The sequence below is a fragment of the Lactuca sativa genome, chromosome 1 (assembly GCF_002870075.4).
Source record: "Lactuca sativa cultivar Salinas chromosome 1, Lsat_Salinas_v11, whole genome shotgun sequence".
Taxonomy (NCBI): Eukaryota; Viridiplantae; Streptophyta; class Magnoliopsida; order Asterales; family Asteraceae; genus Lactuca; species Lactuca sativa.
This window is the reverse complement of record NC_056623.2, coordinates 77779325-77797430: the sequence shown is the minus strand read 5'-3', so window position 1 is coordinate 77797430 and position 18106 is coordinate 77779325. Positions and strand designations below refer to the sequence as shown.

General features: G+C 33.6%; 2 protein-coding genes and 1 pseudogene across 2 annotated transcripts; 1 reads left to right on the top strand and 2 right to left on the bottom strand.

The window, feature by feature from the left end:
* Positions 1 to 539: 539 nt before the first annotated feature.
* Positions 540 to 5502, bottom strand: LOC111886023 (DNA ligase 1). Its single transcript, XM_023882262.3, has 16 exons — positions 4315 to 5502; positions 4101 to 4217; positions 3933 to 4034; positions 3730 to 3846; positions 3389 to 3619; positions 3199 to 3293; positions 2288 to 2375; positions 2083 to 2214; positions 1899 to 2011; positions 1726 to 1827; positions 1515 to 1648; positions 1344 to 1417; positions 1173 to 1229; positions 1020 to 1097; positions 847 to 924; positions 540 to 750 (listed from the first exon to the last, which is right to left on the bottom strand). Exons 1-16 carry the CDS (start codon positions 5260 to 5262, stop codon positions 682 to 684), a joined length of 2535 nt encoding a protein of 844 aa, XP_023738030.1. The 5' UTR covers positions 5263 to 5502; the 3' UTR covers positions 540 to 681.
* A 6557-nt stretch (positions 5503 to 12059) lies between these two features.
* LOC111886108 (protein SOSEKI 3-like) lies at positions 12060 to 14465 on the top strand (annotated as a pseudogene).
* LOC111886109 (E3 ubiquitin-protein ligase RZFP34) lies at positions 14277 to 16732 on the bottom strand. Its single transcript, XM_023882344.3, has 11 exons — positions 16584 to 16732; positions 16080 to 16158; positions 15876 to 15963; positions 15729 to 15788; positions 15614 to 15646; positions 15470 to 15547; positions 15288 to 15372; positions 15124 to 15206; positions 14848 to 15009; positions 14728 to 14769; positions 14277 to 14635 (listed from the first exon to the last, which is right to left on the bottom strand). Exons 2-11 carry the CDS (start codon positions 16124 to 16126, stop codon positions 14477 to 14479), a joined length of 837 nt encoding a protein of 278 aa, XP_023738112.1. The 5' UTR covers positions 16127 to 16158; positions 16584 to 16732; the 3' UTR covers positions 14277 to 14476.
* Between the last annotated feature and the right edge of the window lie 1374 nt (positions 16733 to 18106).

Genomic DNA, 18106 nt, shown 5'->3' with positions numbered 1-18106 from the left:
GAGTTAGAAATTTTATTTTCAATTTTCAATAAAAAATTTAAAAAATATATTTGGTTGAAACCCATGATGTTTTTATTTTCCATTTTATAAACATAAAAAACTTTGGAAAACTATAAAAATCATTTTTCTGATTTACATACAATTTAAAAAACAGAAAATTTTTCATTTTCTTGGAATTTTTTTAAAAACTAAATCAACCCACCGCATTTTCAAAATTTTCATTTTTATTTGAAAATTAATGGAAAACTAAAAAAATTCCACAACCTAAATATTTACATATTTCCCTTTCTTTTCCTTTCAACTCGTCTCAAGTTAAAATTGACAAATGTGAAATCTCCATGAATCTTATGAAATTTTGTTTTTTATAATATAAAAATATAGCGGTCATTTAGTCTCACTCGAAAAAAAAAATAAACAAAATTTACTAGACAACACTATGACTTCATCCAAACAGAGAGACAACATTACCCATATAGAAACTCAGTTGGGGAGAATAAAGGTAGTACCCAAGTGTCACAAAAGACAAATATGGTAGAAACTTTATGAAAACCTTTAGTTCCATAGTGGATTATATATAATCCATAAATCAAACAGAATTTACACAAATTGCACAATAATTAAATAGTCATAATTCACCATCTATGATCTACCTACTAAAAGATTACACAAAACTTGCATCTTTCACTCATCATCGTTATCATCTTGATTGTTACCTTGTGTATGTTTCTGAGCATTATACATATCAGCAACCTGAAAAATAATTACACAAACCAAATATTTAAAAAAAAAATCTTTCATTATTTTATTTGATAACAAAAAAATAAATAAATGGTTGCTCTTTCTCACCATATCTGAAGATGAAGCATCCTCCGGACCCTTGTCTTCTCTAACACGAAGTAAACGTGGGAATCTCAGTGAAATACCCTTTTTTTTATTTAAAATAAAACAATAAGAAAAATAGAAAATATCAATATACATGTAAAATAATATATAATGAATTCATGTAAATAAAATTAAACCTTATTAGGGTCAACTGCACCAATTGCAGCACAATAAACAGGGCTGATGGTCAAATCTGCAGCTTTGACCTCCCAAACCTGTAAACCATAATGTTTGTGGAACAATTTTTTAATAAAAATATAAAAATGTAATGATTATTAATTTATTATTACCTCAGTTGCCTCAAACCACACATCTGGATTTATAGAATCTGCATATCGGTAGTATGACTATATGCCAAAACAAATGAACATGAAAATTATAAACAGGCTAAATGCAAGAAATAGCAATGTACTTTCATTCCTTTATAAAAATATAAAAATAATAAAAAAAAAGGTTAAAACCTTGGGTTTTGGGATGACTTTAGAACGAAGACTTGTAGACCTTTCTTCAAGCATGGCTTCTGAAAAACCAGTCCCTATAAAAAAAAAAACATATATATATTTCTACATTCATAAGCATCAAGATTCAAGAATGTTTAAAAAAAATAAAAAATGAATTTTTCTTTTAATTACCAATTTTGCAAATAGTTTGATATTCATCCTTATTGTTGTCATAACAAGCAAGAAGAAAAGCACCATATACACCTACACGTTTTCCTCTTCCATGAAAAGCAGCAATTGGCACTAAATCCAATGAGTCACCAATACTACACAAAAATATTATACTTAATTATTTATTTATATATATAAAAAAAATATATATTAAATTTATTAATCAAAATACCTGTCCATATAGTCTTTCTTTAACTTGAGCCAGTTATTTGATCGCTTTGCAGGCTCATATGTCGCATCTTTATTTAACGTTTTGATAATCAAACCCTCACAACTACAAAAAATAAATAAATAAAAACCTATAAATTAATTATATAATTATTTATTTATTTATTTATTTAGTACCTGCCATTGACAGCAGCATCTAAAAAGGTTTGAATTTTTTCCAGATCATTTGAAGTTATGGCTGTTGCAAGCTGGAAAAATCCAGGTTCTTCATTGAAGGATTCATATAGACGCTGAAAAAAGAAAATATAAATTTAATAAACATAAAAATGAAAATTTAAAATTTAATAAACATACATCTGACCTCTCTACGAACACTAAGTTGTTCTTGTAAAAGTTGTTGTCCATTCAAATACAACAAATCAAATGCGTAAATGCATACATCCACTTTGATGTCACTCATTACAACGTTTTTTCGAGCACGTGTGCTTAAAATCTATAAAAATAAATAAATAAATTTATTAGTGAAAATTATATAAAGTAAATGATGATGATGGTATAAAAGTCACCTGGAATGGGAGAATTTTTTGTTTCTTGCGATCATATGCAACGATTTCACAGTCCAAAACAAATGATGTCACACTTGGTTTTTTAACTCTGTAAACCATTGAAAAATGTTAGAATTTTTTTATGAATTGTAATATATAAAGCAGAGTAAAATTGTATTTTGATATTTTCTATCCATGAGTGTAGCTGATTTTGGAAATTTTGACCCAACAAGATTTTTCTTACAAATTTGGTCTTTATTTGAGGGTTTTGTAATATTTTTTTGTCTATATTCCATAAAAATGACTATTTCAGTCCCAAAAGTTTTTTTCTTGCAAATTTGGTCCTTATTAGAAGTTTTTGTCATGTTTTTTGGTCGTTTTTAAAGTAAAATGACTATTTTTTATCCTTTTTGCAATTTTGATCATTTTTAAAGGTTTTTGTAACGTTTTTGAACCCTGTTTCAAGTAAAATGACTATGTTAGGTCCTAAAATATATTTTGCAAATTTGGTACTTATTTGAGGTTTTTATAATGTTTTGTCCTTTTTCAAGTAAAATGACTATTTTTTATCCTTTGTGCAAATTTGGTCCTTTTTAAAGGTTTTTGTAATGTTTTGGTCCCTGTTTCAGTAAAATGACTATGTTTGTCCCAAAAAAAATCTTGCAAATTTGGTCCTTCTTTAAGGTTTTTGTAAGTTGTAACAATTTTGGTCCCTGTTCCAAGTAAAATGACTAATTAAGGTCCCTGAGTATAGCTGACTTTTGCAATTTTGGTCCCAAAAATAGTCATTTCAATTGAAACAGATACCAAACTGCAGGAGAAAACCTCATATAAGCACCAAACTGCAGGAGAAAACTTTTGGGACCTAAATTGAAAAGAATCAGTTATACTCAGGGACCAAAAATGTAAATTTACTTTACAAAATAAAATACCTTGAAGCAGCAACCACAACATCAGGAAACTTTTCAGTATTTCTTTCAGCATTTCTGCTGTATATTTGAACTGTGCCATCTTCCAAATAATGTATCTGTTGAATGTAAAATTTGTTAAGTGCTAATAAATAATAATATTTAATGTGTGTATTTTTTTTTAAAAAAAAGTTTATAAAGTTGATGATGTCACCTGGGCCCGTTCTCCATCATATTTGTATTCACAAGTGAACTCCATATCTTGAAATTTATCCAAAATTTCAGATACTCCTTTAGTAGGTTTAGCAAGCATGGGTCCCACTGGAACACCAGGTGAAAAGCAACATGTTTTTGGTAGATTCCATACAGTATCAGAGAGAAGAGCAGGGACAATTTTGTCATATACAGGAATTACAGAGTACACTTGTTTCACAATCTTTGCAGCCTGAGGACAAATTATAGAACAAACTATTAAAGATTCTGATACTTCATTGTATATGCAAAGAGTTAATCATTAAAGAAACTTTCTTCTGTTATAACTGAATATAAACTGACCTCTTCTAATGGTGAATCTGAGTGCTTTGAAGGTGATTCACCATTTTCAGTATACACAATAGCATACCCCAATGCAGTTAAGAGTGTTTGTTCAGCTAAACCAATTCGCAATTTTGTCTTCAAAAACAAAAACCAAAGTAATTAGAACAGAAATGAAGCAAAAGGTCCAACTCAATCATCTTTTAAGATGAACATATACTAACCTGAAGTAAACGTATCAAATATTGAGGTTCACAGTCAGTTGCTGCAACAAGAAGTCCCTTGATATGATTCTTCTTCTTATCTTGACTATCCTTCCCAGATTCCTATCAAGATTTAAACAGGTTAATAAATGTTCAGAATGAAATTTTACAGATTTAATAGTTTCTTACCTTGGCAATAACCCTGAATGTATCAAAAACTTTCGAAACTGTCAAAGGTTGAGGTTTACGCATCAGAGGTTGGGAAGAGCGGCTTGCTTTGGCAACAAGGCCCAAGTCTCCCAGTTCCTGTTATTGAAAGATATAAAATTTTAGCTTTTTTCATGAACATGACGTTTTATTTCGAATTTGAAAGAGACTTGAGTTAGAGAAGATGGAAACATGCCTTGTATTGCTTTTTGATGTGTGCTTCTTTTGCACCACAAGCTTCAGCGAGAGCTTTGATGATGGAAGCATCACCGATTCCAAGCTCTAATCCTTCGTGAGCTGGGGCGATTCTATTAGCCAAGAGGTATACAACCCCAACTAAATCGTCAGGTGTTGTCTTGATTACAGTTCTCAGCATGTTACAGACGATTTCTGTAATCAGAATCCGACCAGATTCTTTGGAGATTGCGTCAAAAACCCGACAGAGAAATAGGAACGGCACCCTTTCTCCTTCGCCCCAGAACGCAGCCTTTTCGGGTTTGAAGTTTGCCGGTTTCTTCTTCAATTGAATCATACTCTCATCAACATCAATCGGCCGTGGTTTTTTAGATGCATTTTCTTCCTTTGATGGAGCAACATCAAGGTTTGGCTTAGCTTCTATAATCTCATTTGAGACAGTTTCGTCTTTACTTTGATTCGTGTCCGATGTTTTCTCGGGTTTTGGTGAGACTTCTGCAACTTTAGCTTCGGTGACTGGGGTCGAATTAATTGGGGGTTTTGAATCTAGGGTTTTGCGTTTCTTGGGGGACGAGGAAGACACCTGGGTTTTCTTCTTTGTGTTCGTATCCAATGGTTTATCCGGCTTTGGTGAGGCTTCTGCAACTTTAGCTTCGCTAATAGGTGTCGAACTAATTGGGGGTTTTGAATCTAGGGTTTTGCGTTTCTTAGGGGAAGCGGAAGATTCCGTGGTTTTCTTCTTCGCGGCAGCCGCACGAGCATTGGACATGAGTGCATCGAAGGCGGAGGGACGAGATGATGACATTTTGTTCGAAAGAAAGAAGAGAGGAAATGTTAGGGATGATGACGACGACAATTTAAGAAGAGAATGTCTAATAGGGTGAGAGAATGCGGTGGTTATGGTGTTGGTGTGAGTCACACTATAACAACATGACCGGAGCGATAACATCAACCAGCTGTGTCTCGTGGTGGTGGTGGCGGCTGGTGGAGTTTATTTCAGTGTTTTTTAGAGGGAATTGCGAGAGCGTTGGGCGAAAGCTTCAGACTTGGCGGGAAAAAGGGTGTAGTTTTGTGATAATTGGTGTCGCCGGAGATTTGCATCCAACGGCAAATGAAACGAGTTTTTCACATATGTTGCCTTTAGTTTTCACAAATGTTTATTAACCACTGCTTTGAAAGAGCCCAAGTAGGTAAAGGAACAAAACAGGTACATAATGGCAAAAGAATTACAACTAATATTGATTTACATGATAACCCTGTTATTTTAATAAGTTTCTTTTGATTACTAAATTAATTTTAAATTAACTTTTATCAATACTAATTAAATAATATTATTTATCAATTAATATATTATTCTTATAATATATTAATAAATCACAAATTAACCTCTTTTTATATAATTCATCATATCAAATTGTTATGGTGAAGGTAACCCAAAAGGAACATGCTATTATCGGGTCAAGTACATACCAGTTATAGTTATGGGCTTAGACACTTAATCCAACAGTCTCCTACTTGGATAAGTCCAATAATTATAACTACAAGTATGACTTCAAAATCCGATTAGCAATCGTAGCTCTCAAAAGCCGTTGTCGAACTCTGACCTAGTCAATGACACGTCATTTAGATAAAAGATCATATAATCCTCCATTCTCAAGATATCGTGTGCACAAAGACATGGAATATAGTCATACTTAATGTCCAACAATTTGTTTCCCGATTTCTGATTTATTTGACATATAACTTAATTGAACACATCAATTTAGTCCTGACCGGGTCTGACATATAAGTCAACACGAAATCATCGAGGGGCCCAAGATATCGCTTTTAACCTCTTAGGATAAAAGGAACAAATAAACTTTGACTTATATGCTTGTACTATTTACTCATCAAATTGTACACAACAATACATTTTATAACATCAAGTTACTGATGCGTTTACGCACTATCAATGCACAACCAACTTGCAAAGAACAACTCATATATCTCGGTTTAAAGACTATACGATATTATCGTCTCACAATCACTTGTGATAAATTCCCTAAAGTGATTCAAGTGAACGTGGGTTTAAACCAATACTCAAATTTCTATTTCAGGAGTACTCGTGAATGTTGCAACAAACCTTTGTTATGTCTAAACACTTAGACAAATCTACAAACCAATTCATGACAGTCTAACCTCATAACTTACTCTCAAAGTATGATTGATTGTGGATAATTCGAATAATCCTATTATTCAGGAAGTAAAACATGCAAAAGTGAAACACAAAATAAACAATTGACAAAAGATAGTAAACTTTACTCATAAATAAATCATCCATTACTTAATCATCAAATGTCAACTACATTTAAATTGTTACAAGTTTCTTACTGTCTAACTAATCACTAAAACTAATATCGTCCTTCAGACCAATGCTCATTTCATGATGTAAGTGCTTAACCTTGCGCATACCCTTCGTGAGGGGATCTATTGGGTTCTCCTGCGACGATACCCTCTTGACTACGAGGAGTCCTTCTTCTACCTGATGTCTGATGAAGTGATGGTATATTCTATCGATATGTCTGGATCTGTCATGATCCCTTGGTTCCTTGGTTAAGACAACTACTCCTTTGTTATCACAAAAAATCTCCATAGGTTCCTTTATGGCTAGTACAACTCTAAGGTTTCCAATGAAGTTCTTCAACCATATCGTCTCCTTCGACACTTCACGCGTTGCTATGTACTATGATCCGCACGTTGAATCAGTTACGGTCTCCTGCTTGGAACTTTTCCTAGTCACTGCTCCTCCATTAAGGGTAAACACCCAGTTCGACTGAGATCTGAAGTTGTCTCTGTCTGTCTGAAAACTGGCGTCACTATACTCTGTTATCCAATGAGCTATACCAGGGTCCCCTTGATATCGACTTACCATGCTCAAAGAAAAAGTCACATCAGGGCGTGTACATGTCATAGCATACATGATCGATCCAACGGCGGAAGCATAAGGTACTCGACTCATTTTTACTATCTTTGCATCGGTACTCGGACTCTGAGTCTTACTCAGTTTGGTATTACTTTGGATAGGCAACTCCCCTTTCTTGGATTTCTCAATGTTTAAACGTTTCAACACCTTATCCAAGTAAGTGCTTTGACTAAGTCCTATTAGTCTACTACTCCTATTTCTCAAAATCCTTATCCCCATAATATAAGCAGCTTCTCCGAGGTCCTTCATAGCGAAACACTTCCTAAGCCAGGACTTAACCTCCTGCAAGGTTGGAATGTCGTTTCCTATGAGTAGTATGTCATCCACATACAATACCAACAAGCTAACTATACTCCCACTAGCTTTGACATATATACAGGACTCATCCTCGCTTCTCGAAAAAACAAACTCTTTTACTTTCTCATCGAAACAAAGATTCCATCTGCGAGATGTTTGCTTTTAATCCATAAATGAATTTCTCAATCTTACACACTCTATTAGGGTACTTCGCATCTACAAAACCCTCTGGCTGACTCATGTAAACATCTTCAGCCAGTTTCCCATTAAGGAAAGCAGGTTTGACATCCATATGTCATATTTAATAGTCATGAAGCGCAACTATGGCCAACATAACCCTTATAGATTTGATCTTGGCCACTAGTGAGAAGGTCTTGTCATAGTCAACTCCCGAAGTTTGAGTAAAGCCTTTCGCAACCATTCGTGCCTTGAATGTGTACACCTTCCCATTCATGTCGATCTTCTTCTTGAATATCCATTTACATCCAACCGTCTTACAACTTGACACGTTATCAACCAAGTTCCAAATTTGATTTTCATACATGGACTGAATCTCGCTGTCCATTGCCTCTTTCCACTTTGTAGACTTTGGTTCCGCCATGGATTCCTTGAAGTTGTTAGGTTCATCCAAATTTATCAATGTACTATTACTGATAAACGTATCACCTTCAGCAGTTATATGGAAACCATATAACATCAATTCTAAATTGTCTATGACTCAATTTCTACCTATGCATAATATGATCCGTGATATGACATCTAATCCAAGCATAGGTTACAATTGACCCCCATCTTCAAATTCATAGCACAATTATGATCATACCTCGGTGATTTTGTGACAACCCTATATTTTCCAAAAGCATTGTAACACTCGAAAGCCAAATACAACGAAATTAACCTCGAAAATAAAGTGTTCAAGTATCTAAGTTGGGATGCATCAAATATTAGATATCATGCCAAGGTTTCCAAAAACATAAAGAACGCTCAAAACCGGGTTATATTGAAGAAATTATAACCACTCGTATATTTACGACACGACGTTAAAACATTATTTGACGTAAAAAGTAAAATCTCAATAAAATGCATTTTAGCCTTAAGTATCTAAACAAAAGTCGTAGATCTCGTTGAAAGGTGAGCGTGCATAAAAAGATCGCCCAAATTGGACTTCGTATGAAGAAGTTACGAATTTCCTAAGTTTCGTAACAGTAGTAGAGGGCTAAAAACTTAAATTGAAGATTAAGTGTTATTTAGCTATCGCCACCTAAACGGAAGTTGAAGATCTCCACAGTAGTAATAAAACGATAAAAAGACAAAAGAAAACCGACATCGAATAAAGAACCTATGAATTTTTAACGAACTTTAGGAGGCCCGACCTATTAAAAATATATCATTAAAAATAAAGTCAAAACTAGCCGACGAAGTCTAAATGAAAGTTGTAGAGCATAATCTCACCTACGCGTGGATATAAACACGAATAAAGAGCTCGTACGCGAAAGTTACAAAATTTAGAAGAGGACAGGCCGGATTACGCCCCGCGTTCTCTGGGAGTACGCCCCGCGTACTAGACCCAGAGTCGAGTCCCATCGGCCCGCCCCCTCTACGCTTAGCTAGCCAGGAGTCGTAAGCCATGACGCCATATTACGCCCAGCGTAACGAGGTACGCGCCGCGTACTCCAAAATTACGCCCCGCGTACTCACTCCTCCAGCACTATAAATAGAGAGGTTGAGCTTCGAGTTTTGGCACACTTTCACAATTCCTCAGTCATTCTCCCAGCTCCAAAGACCATTCCCTCACCTCGGTTTCCGCAATCGAGCCCCCGACGAAAGATCTACGCTGCAGAGATTCCCGAGAGCCCGAAGACGCAACTTTCCGCGGTCGAAACTCTGCTCAACTCTAGCCTCTCTCTTCAAACTTAACGAGTGAGTTCATACCCCTACTTTTCAATTCTTTTCACGTTTTAGGGGGGGAATACAAGTACATTACAGGTCAAAGTATCAATTTATAAACATAATTATAATATCGTTCTTATAGGGTTTCGATACAAAAATATCTTCATGTTTAAAGGACTATTATATCACCAAGTTGTTACTAAATGGAAACATACTTTTTGAGAAACTATAATGAGTATAGTATTCCAGTTATTCATACATTTACATATACATCTCGACAAATGAAATACTTTCAAAAGAAGTAAAGTCTTTATTATCGTAAATCTGTTTATACCAAGTAATGTGAGACATTTAAACTTCAACGTACTCGTATGTATGCATTTCAAGTCCTGTATTATATACCATAATCTCTTGGAGAGAGAGCGTGATACTTGTGTATAGATCTATACGGGATTGACAACCCCGCACCTAAACTATTAGCTATAGTTAGACCGGCAGGTCTGGGGTGACAAATGTCATAACACTACAACACCTGAAGAATGTTGTTACAGGCCGTCAGTGTCAATAGTATGGTTATAAAACTCACATAAAAGTATAAAAACAAGTTTGATTTACGAGATTCATATATGCATTCAGTTTTCCATTTTATTGTTAACACAAATTTTATCATTATTATTCAAGTATGGAAAACACTAATGCACTCCAATACTGGAAACTTTTCAAATCATTTATAGAAAATATTGGATTTTCTGAAAACTTCGTTCATCGATTTACTATCAAAAAGGACATACTTTTCAATGCAAAACTCTTATGAACTCACCAACTTAATTGTTGACACTTTTTCGAAACCACTTATATTTCTCAGGGAATCAGTAATACAGGTAACCACCAGCTTTTGGAGAAGGGAACACTAAGGATGTTTTATTATTGAACATTTATCATCATATTGTAATATTCTTTTGCTAATATGTATAACGCAACAACATACGTTTTCATTATATATATATATATATATATATATATATATATATATATATATATATATATATATATATATATATATATATATATATGATGGTTGTGTTACTTTCTTTACAATATTCAATGGTTGTGATACTACGTGAAGTCATCCACCCCCGAATGTTTCCGCCATTCTGGTTTGGGGGTGTGACAGATTTAATTTGGAAAGATTATTCATCATACATCCATGATGCCTAGAGTCTGAATGAACAATCTCCATCAAATATCATTTTTCTTAAAAAAATTGACATCCACTAGTAATACATAGTTACATAACACGCGATTCAATTGCTTTGGATTCTTAGATCTTATTCCCATAAAAAAATTATATTTTTTCCATGACATTTCCTTATTAAATGTGGAATGTACCTTACCCGCAGGGTTATTCTCACATCCCTCATCAATGCAAATATCATTAGCTACTTACATTATGTGTATTAGCTTCTACTTCAACTTTCTTATCCATAAATAACTTACTAAAAAAACATCATTCATAGTCTTGTTTATTTCATAATTTCCTTCATCCAAGTCAAATGAGAAATTGTATACGTTTATGTCCTCTTTTGTCGGACCACGAATACCTGATTCTACCTTATTAGGACTAACTATTTCATCTTCACTAGATTCTAACCAACCCTATAAACGGTCAATGAATGGTGAAGTACCTTCTCCCACACTGTGTGAAATATCTATGCACTTGACATAGCCCACATCAGATTTTATATGTCGAATACCAAAATGAAAGGGTTTGTCAGGGAGACAGTAGTATATTTTTGCAAAAGACTCATCTAAGAAAATTGTGGTCGGTAAATACGAATTTCTTGCCTTTAGCATACTTGAACGAACATCGAATAAAATACCCGTCAAAGTGTAGGTCTATTTTTAGATACTGAGGATGCCCATGACCATCTGCTATCGTATAAGATAACTGAAATATTTTTCCTTTACATAAAGTAGTAATCAAATCTATTTGAAAGAGGGTAAGTGAATCATCTTTTTTTTTTTTTTTTTTTTTTCTGCTTCAGATAAAACCCTAGATCCGAATCAATATATGTAAAATAGTACTCTGAAAGGGAAATCAATTTTGACCCTCATACAGGCTTCATTTAACACGTGGACTCATAATTGCTAATTCACATTCCATATATGCTTTATAACCGGCAACCCAATCAAATTGATGATATTCTCTTATTTAATTATTTAATGCATTGATTGAAAATTTTAAGAATATATATTCTATAGCACTTTAAAAAATGAATGGTGACCTTTTAAAACCAAACTTAAAAGTTTGGTGGGTGAATTAACGACAATAACCCATAATAGGCTAATAACTTCAAAATGTTTTTTTTTTTAACCGGCAAATACAAATATATATTTTAGATCTAAAATAACATTTAATTTCATCTAAGTTCACAATAAGACTTAAACCCTCGACCTCAAAGAAAAATAATACTACCAGATATAATTAAATATGAATAATAAACTACAAATTTTTTAAGAAGAATCCCTCCCACCATAAATCCGCTCAATTTGAATACTGTAGAGAGCGCAATCATTATAATCGAACATGGCCATTAATGGAGGTAGAGTAAAACCCCCTTCTCACACAAACAAACAAACACAGATTTCGTTTGTTTTTTGTCATCATTTGAACTCTCTTCTTTTTGAATTTGCTTGCCATTCACTCATTATTCGTCACAGTATCATTCCTTCTCCTTTCTTGTACACATCAAACTGATTTGATGTTTTGACTCGTCCAATCAAAACTACCATACTTTTAGATCTGATTGGCGCGCTTAATTGATTTCGTATACTGTTGGTAGAATCGTATCAATTTGGACCTGAGATTCGATTGCAATATGAATATTCCAACGTAAATTTGGCAATTTGTGATCCTGGAAACGATTATTGTGGACCATAAGCTAGGGTTTACATGAAGCTACGAATGTAGAAGTATATGCAAATGCAACAGCAGCTGCAATCGAGTACTGATACAGCTGAAGTTCGGAACTTGTGGTGTGATCATATGTATCAGCTGCGGCGGCGTGAGCCGGAGATGGAGCCAAAGAGTCGGAAAGTTCCGGTGATTTACTATCTCTGCCGAAATCGACAACTTGAGCATCCTCACTTCATCGAAGTCCCTCTCGTTTCACCAAATGGCCTTTACTTAAGAGGTGCATACTTTCTTACAGTTTGAATCAGCATTATGCATATCAAACAACTTCATCACGATTTGTTTTCGTAAATTTTCTGTTGCAGACGTGATTGAAAAATTCGATGCTCTGAGAGGGAAAGGCATGTCTTCAATGTATTCATGGTCTTCCAAAAGGTTAAATCATGTTATCCTGCTTGTAAAATTCGCGATTCCTTATCATATTCGTGTAGCTGGATAGATCATGTTCTTCTTAATGATGCAGAAACTACAAGAATGCATTTGTGTGGAATGATCTTAGTGAAGATGACTTGATTTTTCCCGCTCATGGTAACGAATACGTTCTCAAAGGCTCCGAACTAATTATGGAACAAAACAATTCAGGTGAAAAATAGTTCAACATTCGTTTGTTAATCAATCAATCGATCATACATTTCAATAACACTAACGTTGAAATCACATATCGTTTCCAGGTCGTTTTGCTCATAAATTGCAGAATTCAAAACAAGATGACTGTTCATCTTCAACACAATACAAGATCTACAAGACTCATGATCTTACTGATGCTTCAACTCAAACAGATGAATTCGTAAAAGTTCAAAAACCTCAAGAAATTTTCACAAGAAGCATAGAGTCATCAACCAATGATTCTCCTCTTAAACATATCCAGACACATTCATCCCCTCCATCTTCTTCCTGTTCATCTGCCGGAAAGGCCGACACCTTGGAATCTCTGATCAGAGCCGATGTAAATAAGCTTTACAGCTCCGTCAAACTTGAAGAAGAACAACAGAGTCAAATCCCGGTCAACACAAAGCTTAGAGCTTCGAATAAGCTCCTACAACTAATCTCCTGTGGGACACTTTCATCAGAAGACGACAACTTTAGCAGAATCTCATCTTTCAGATCGAGGTCATTAGATTCAAAATATCGATCTGGTTTACTCTCATCATCTGTAATGTTGGGGGAGCTTGAGTGTTCATCAGAAAATAAGGATTACTTATTGCTCAAGAAAGAAGCCATGGGTTGCCTAAAACGATCTTCTTCCTACGCTGCTAACAGGTATGTCTTGTGTACCCATTACTTTTATCAAATCCTTCTCCCTTTTTACACAAGTTTCTGGAATTCAGGATCAATAAGAGAGATTCATTTCTAACAAGGACAAAATGCAAGAAACAATCCAAGAGAATGGAATCATTCAGAGAGAATAAAGAGAATGTCAACAAAATCGAAGAAAGTTAAGTTCTAATTTTTTGTTTTAATTCAACAAAAACTACGTTTCATGTTGTTGAAAACTTGAATTTGTATTTGATTTCTTTCTAACAGGCTTGCTTCAGGAGCTCGAGTCATCATAACTTCATAAGCACCTTATGATAACAAAGGTTAGTAATTGTATGGCTATTATTCAATATGGAATAATTGTTTTGGTTTCATTGGGGGTATTTTGGTAAATTGGTTCTTCATATTTGAAAAGTCAAAGTACACTTCAGTTATGGGCTCATGTAGACAAATAGGGTCACCTCTGTTTTTGGGTCTTTCTTTGCATTTTACCACAATGGAATTAAATGATTTTTGTTCCATTATGGGATATGATCCATTTTTAATATATGTGATATTTTATGACATATCAAATCAAATAACATAAAGGAACTTGAATAGTACTATGTGTGTACTTTTAGACTGAATGCAACTTGTACTATGTGGGGGGTGACAAGAGAATAAACCATCCTAATTATTTTGTACTTCTTACACATGATTGCCTTTTTTACTTTTAAAAAAAAAAAAAAAAAACTCTTTAACATTTTATTATATAACACCACCTTTTAAAGCACTTATATTTGACTAATTACAATCCTCCTCAGAAGCCGAAGATGTGAATTCAGATGAAGGAGCTCCTCTTATTTGTCTTGTATTATAACAATTACAGTTTTCACATTTATGCCCCACTATGTGAAATTGCACTCTTGATATCTTTTCACAATCATTGCATAATATCCACACCTATTTCATAAACAACCATAAAACCCCATTTCAATTTTAGTTTTTTATCCAAAAAACATTTCTTGCTTTTTGATCTAAATGAATATACTTACCATTTTGTTTCTATACGACTGGGGCATAGGCGTCACTTCAACCTAATAAAGAGTAAAAAAACGTTATGTTTTTTTCTTTAATCTTTTTTTAGTTGCTAAAAATGGTAAGAAAAAAGCTACCTCATGATCAAGCTTTCTCCAAACATCCGATAAATCACATACAGATTTTGAGCAAACAGGGCAAGAGTACCGATGATGTTGTTCCATTTCTTTTAAGCAATCCATATGCATTGTATGCCCACATGGTAAAATTGTAAGATCCTTTAATGTATCGAACAAGAACTGCATATAAAAGATAAAAAAAAGTTTCAAACTTTTCACTCTCAAAAGTCAAAATCAAGAAAAAGTTTCTAACTTTGATTACAATTAGTTGAATCATGTTAGTTACACTTATACCTCAGAGCAAATCGGACAATCGTGGTGCATTGCCCTTTCAACACACACGTGTGTGTCTTTTATCACCTTTGAATAACAACATCCTACAAATAATTATCATAAGATTCATCAATACTTTATGAACACAAAAGTAAAGTTTTCAAGATGTTTATATATATATTTACCACATTTGTCACAGTGAAAGAAATTCTCCTGTCCACCTGTTCTACATATGCCACATTGATCACAATGGTATTGATTCTTGGAAACCTGAAAATGGATTACAAATATGTTTGATTTAGCAAATTAGATAAATAAAGAACTATAAATGATAAATCCATATTCGGAAAACAATCTTGAAGCTTACGTCATCATCGAAGAATTTACATTTCTCACAGAAGTATTTCCCCATGCATACTCCACAATTGATGCAATTTTGTTGAACCTGAAATTCTTTTTTGATGTTAAAACATAATTTTTTTGTTATTGTGATGAATTGTAAAAGACTTACATCTTGTTCGGTTTCGCATAGAGAACATATAACCTAAAAACAAATAAAATGAGAATTTGGATTAGAATTGTAACATGATAAATCTTGAATGAAAACTCAAAACAAAAAAACTTACCTTCTTAACTTCATGTCGAGGAAGATCATGGCGAAGAACTGCATCAATGTCAATGGAATTCTGGTTTATCAAATGAAGTAGAAAGTTAGCAACTAATTAAATTCATGATTATCTAAATTATGTACAACCAAATCATGAAAAATATACCTTGGATTCGTTATGGCAATGGCGACAACTGAAAATTTCATCACAACATGGTGCTTTGAGCTTGCATTTCCTCATGTAATGTGAGCAACTAAACAAAAAAAAGAAAAAATACATGAATCCTAATGAATTTTAGTTTTCTTTTTTCTGTTTTGTTTTAAAATTTGAATGAAAGTGAAAGCAGGAACATATTACATATTAACATACCCGAAATTGCCTCCTTCAACCTCCATCAAAGACGCTTGAGACTCCATTTCAGAGTTCCTTTCCTTCTTCTCTTTCAATCCTACATGTATACGTTCATACTTTGCATCAAATTTCTAACCACACGACTAATTCACTACGAAAAAACTTACTAATCACAAAATTAACAAAAAAATTGAAAACTTCAAGGCGAATTCACAATCCCTAAACAAAACTCACAGCCGATAAGAACACGATGTTCAGATCTTAACACAGAACCACACGAACAATCGTAGAAACAGCTTTGATTTATGTTAAAAAAACATTCACCTCAAAAACACGAAAGCTGAATCGAGTAATACAGATAGAATTAGGTGTTGCAATATCGATGTTTTAAGATCTTTAAACTAACTAAATCGGTGATACACAGCTCGAAATTAGGTGTTTGATGTGTGTAATCGATGAATGTAAATGATCATTATAAAGCTGGAAATTTCTAAGCATTGATCAATGTAGGCGGTTACATACCCGATTTAGAAGAAATGGAAGCGATAAGCGAAATACGATGCGGTGATCTGTTGCTTGTTGAAGTTATGTTTTAGTGAATGGAATTTGAACAAGATAAAAAGATAGACCGAATTGAAAAGTGCATGATTGCGTTTGATAAAGAAAAATAATATATATACAAAAAAATCTCTAGTCCCATCACATGATCAAATGTTTGGCTTTGAAATCCCACTCGTTTATTTTTTGGCTGTGTTTACACGCACCATATTCATTTTAGGGTTAATTGTATCTATGTATTTGATTTTAGATTTACTGCCTAAACGGAATTAACGTGGGTGCAAATTGAGGTTTAAACTGTGATATAATCCATGTTAAGTGGTACAAAGTATATTTATATGTATATTTAAATATAAGACGGATTTGATCTTAGATATAATAAAAAAGAAGGTCTAAGGGGGCCATGCTCGGGTTTAAAAGGTAGAGCCTATGGTTATGGCCCCACTTATTTTTGGATAGGCTTTAGGTCTTGTTAGGAAAAGACATAATCATAGTTAAGGAATAAGAGGATAAGATATGTTTCGGGTTTGGCCACGAACAACTTATGTTACTTGGCATTTCGAGTTGTCTCGCACTTGGAAGCAATGACGTCTTACAACTTTTTGGTCCTCGAGTTGTCTCGCACTTGGAAGCAATGACGCCTTACAACTTTTTGGTCATTGAGTTGTCTCGCACTTGGAAGCGATGACGCCTTACAACTTTTTGGTCGATTCTTTGAGGCAGTTAGAGCTGTTTAACAGTTATTTTCAGAAAACGATTTTAACTGCAAAAAATTGCCATTTTCGTCTATCTTATTATATTTTTGGATGTATGAGTATACTATATATACTCGGAAATCACAACTTTTGGAAACTTTGAAGGTCTTAAATATTTCATATACTCTCTGTAACGTTGTTTTCATTTTGTACATAAATATGAAAGATGTCCTTGAGGATTACTGCATATTAAATTTCTCACTAAAATATGAGAGAAATATCAATACGAAACTGAACTTACATGATCATCGTGATATAAAACTCCCTTCGTTATTCTATTCTAGTAACAGAAGAGTCGAAGCTCCAAACATAATATAGTTCGATAAAATAAAACAACGGAAAAATAACAATTTTATAGATTTAACGATTTGATTGTTACATTAATTGATTTTACATTTATGTCCTTAAACTAAACAAAATAAGGCCATAAAGTAAAAATACAACAAAAATTCCTTTTTAAATCATATCCGGAGTAATAAATTTGGAATTTTATCATAAAAGATATAGTCAAACACAAAGCATTGTTTCTATACCCTGTGATGATTGAGTGCATTCTATCGTCATAAAACTTAATAAAAAATAGGGATAATGCTATAAAAAGCCTTAAGTTTGACAACAAATATTAGTTTTATCCTCCGACGGATTTTTGGTTTGTTTATGCAGCAAACTTGCTATTTTTTTGTCGATAATAGTAGGTTTTCAGGTTACCATGAAATATTATTTGCGAAAAAG

Coding starts and splice junctions, on each gene's coding strand:
- LOC111886023 (XM_023882262.3), bottom strand. CDS start 5,262: ATGTTATCGCTCCGGTCATGTTGTTATAGTGTGACTCACACCAACACC. Junction 3,294..3,388: donor ATGATGGAGAACGGGCCCAG/GTGACATCATCA, acceptor TACATTCAACAG/ATACATTATTTGGAAGATGG. Junction 1,828..1,898: donor GATGCTGCTGTCAATGGCAG/GTACTAAATAAA, acceptor TATTTTTTGTAG/TTGTGAGGGTTTGATTATCA.
- LOC111886109 (XM_023882344.3), bottom strand. CDS start 16,126: ATGGAGTCTCAAGCGTCTTTGATGGAGGTTGAAGGAGGCAATTTCGG. Junction 15,964..16,079: donor GTTGAAGGAGGCAATTTCGG/GTATGTTAATAT, acceptor TTTTTTGTTTAG/TTGCTCACATTACATGAGGA. Junction 14,770..14,847: donor GGAGAAAGCTTGATCATGAG/GTAGCTTTTTTC, acceptor ACTCTTTATTAG/GTTGAAGTGACGCCTATGCC.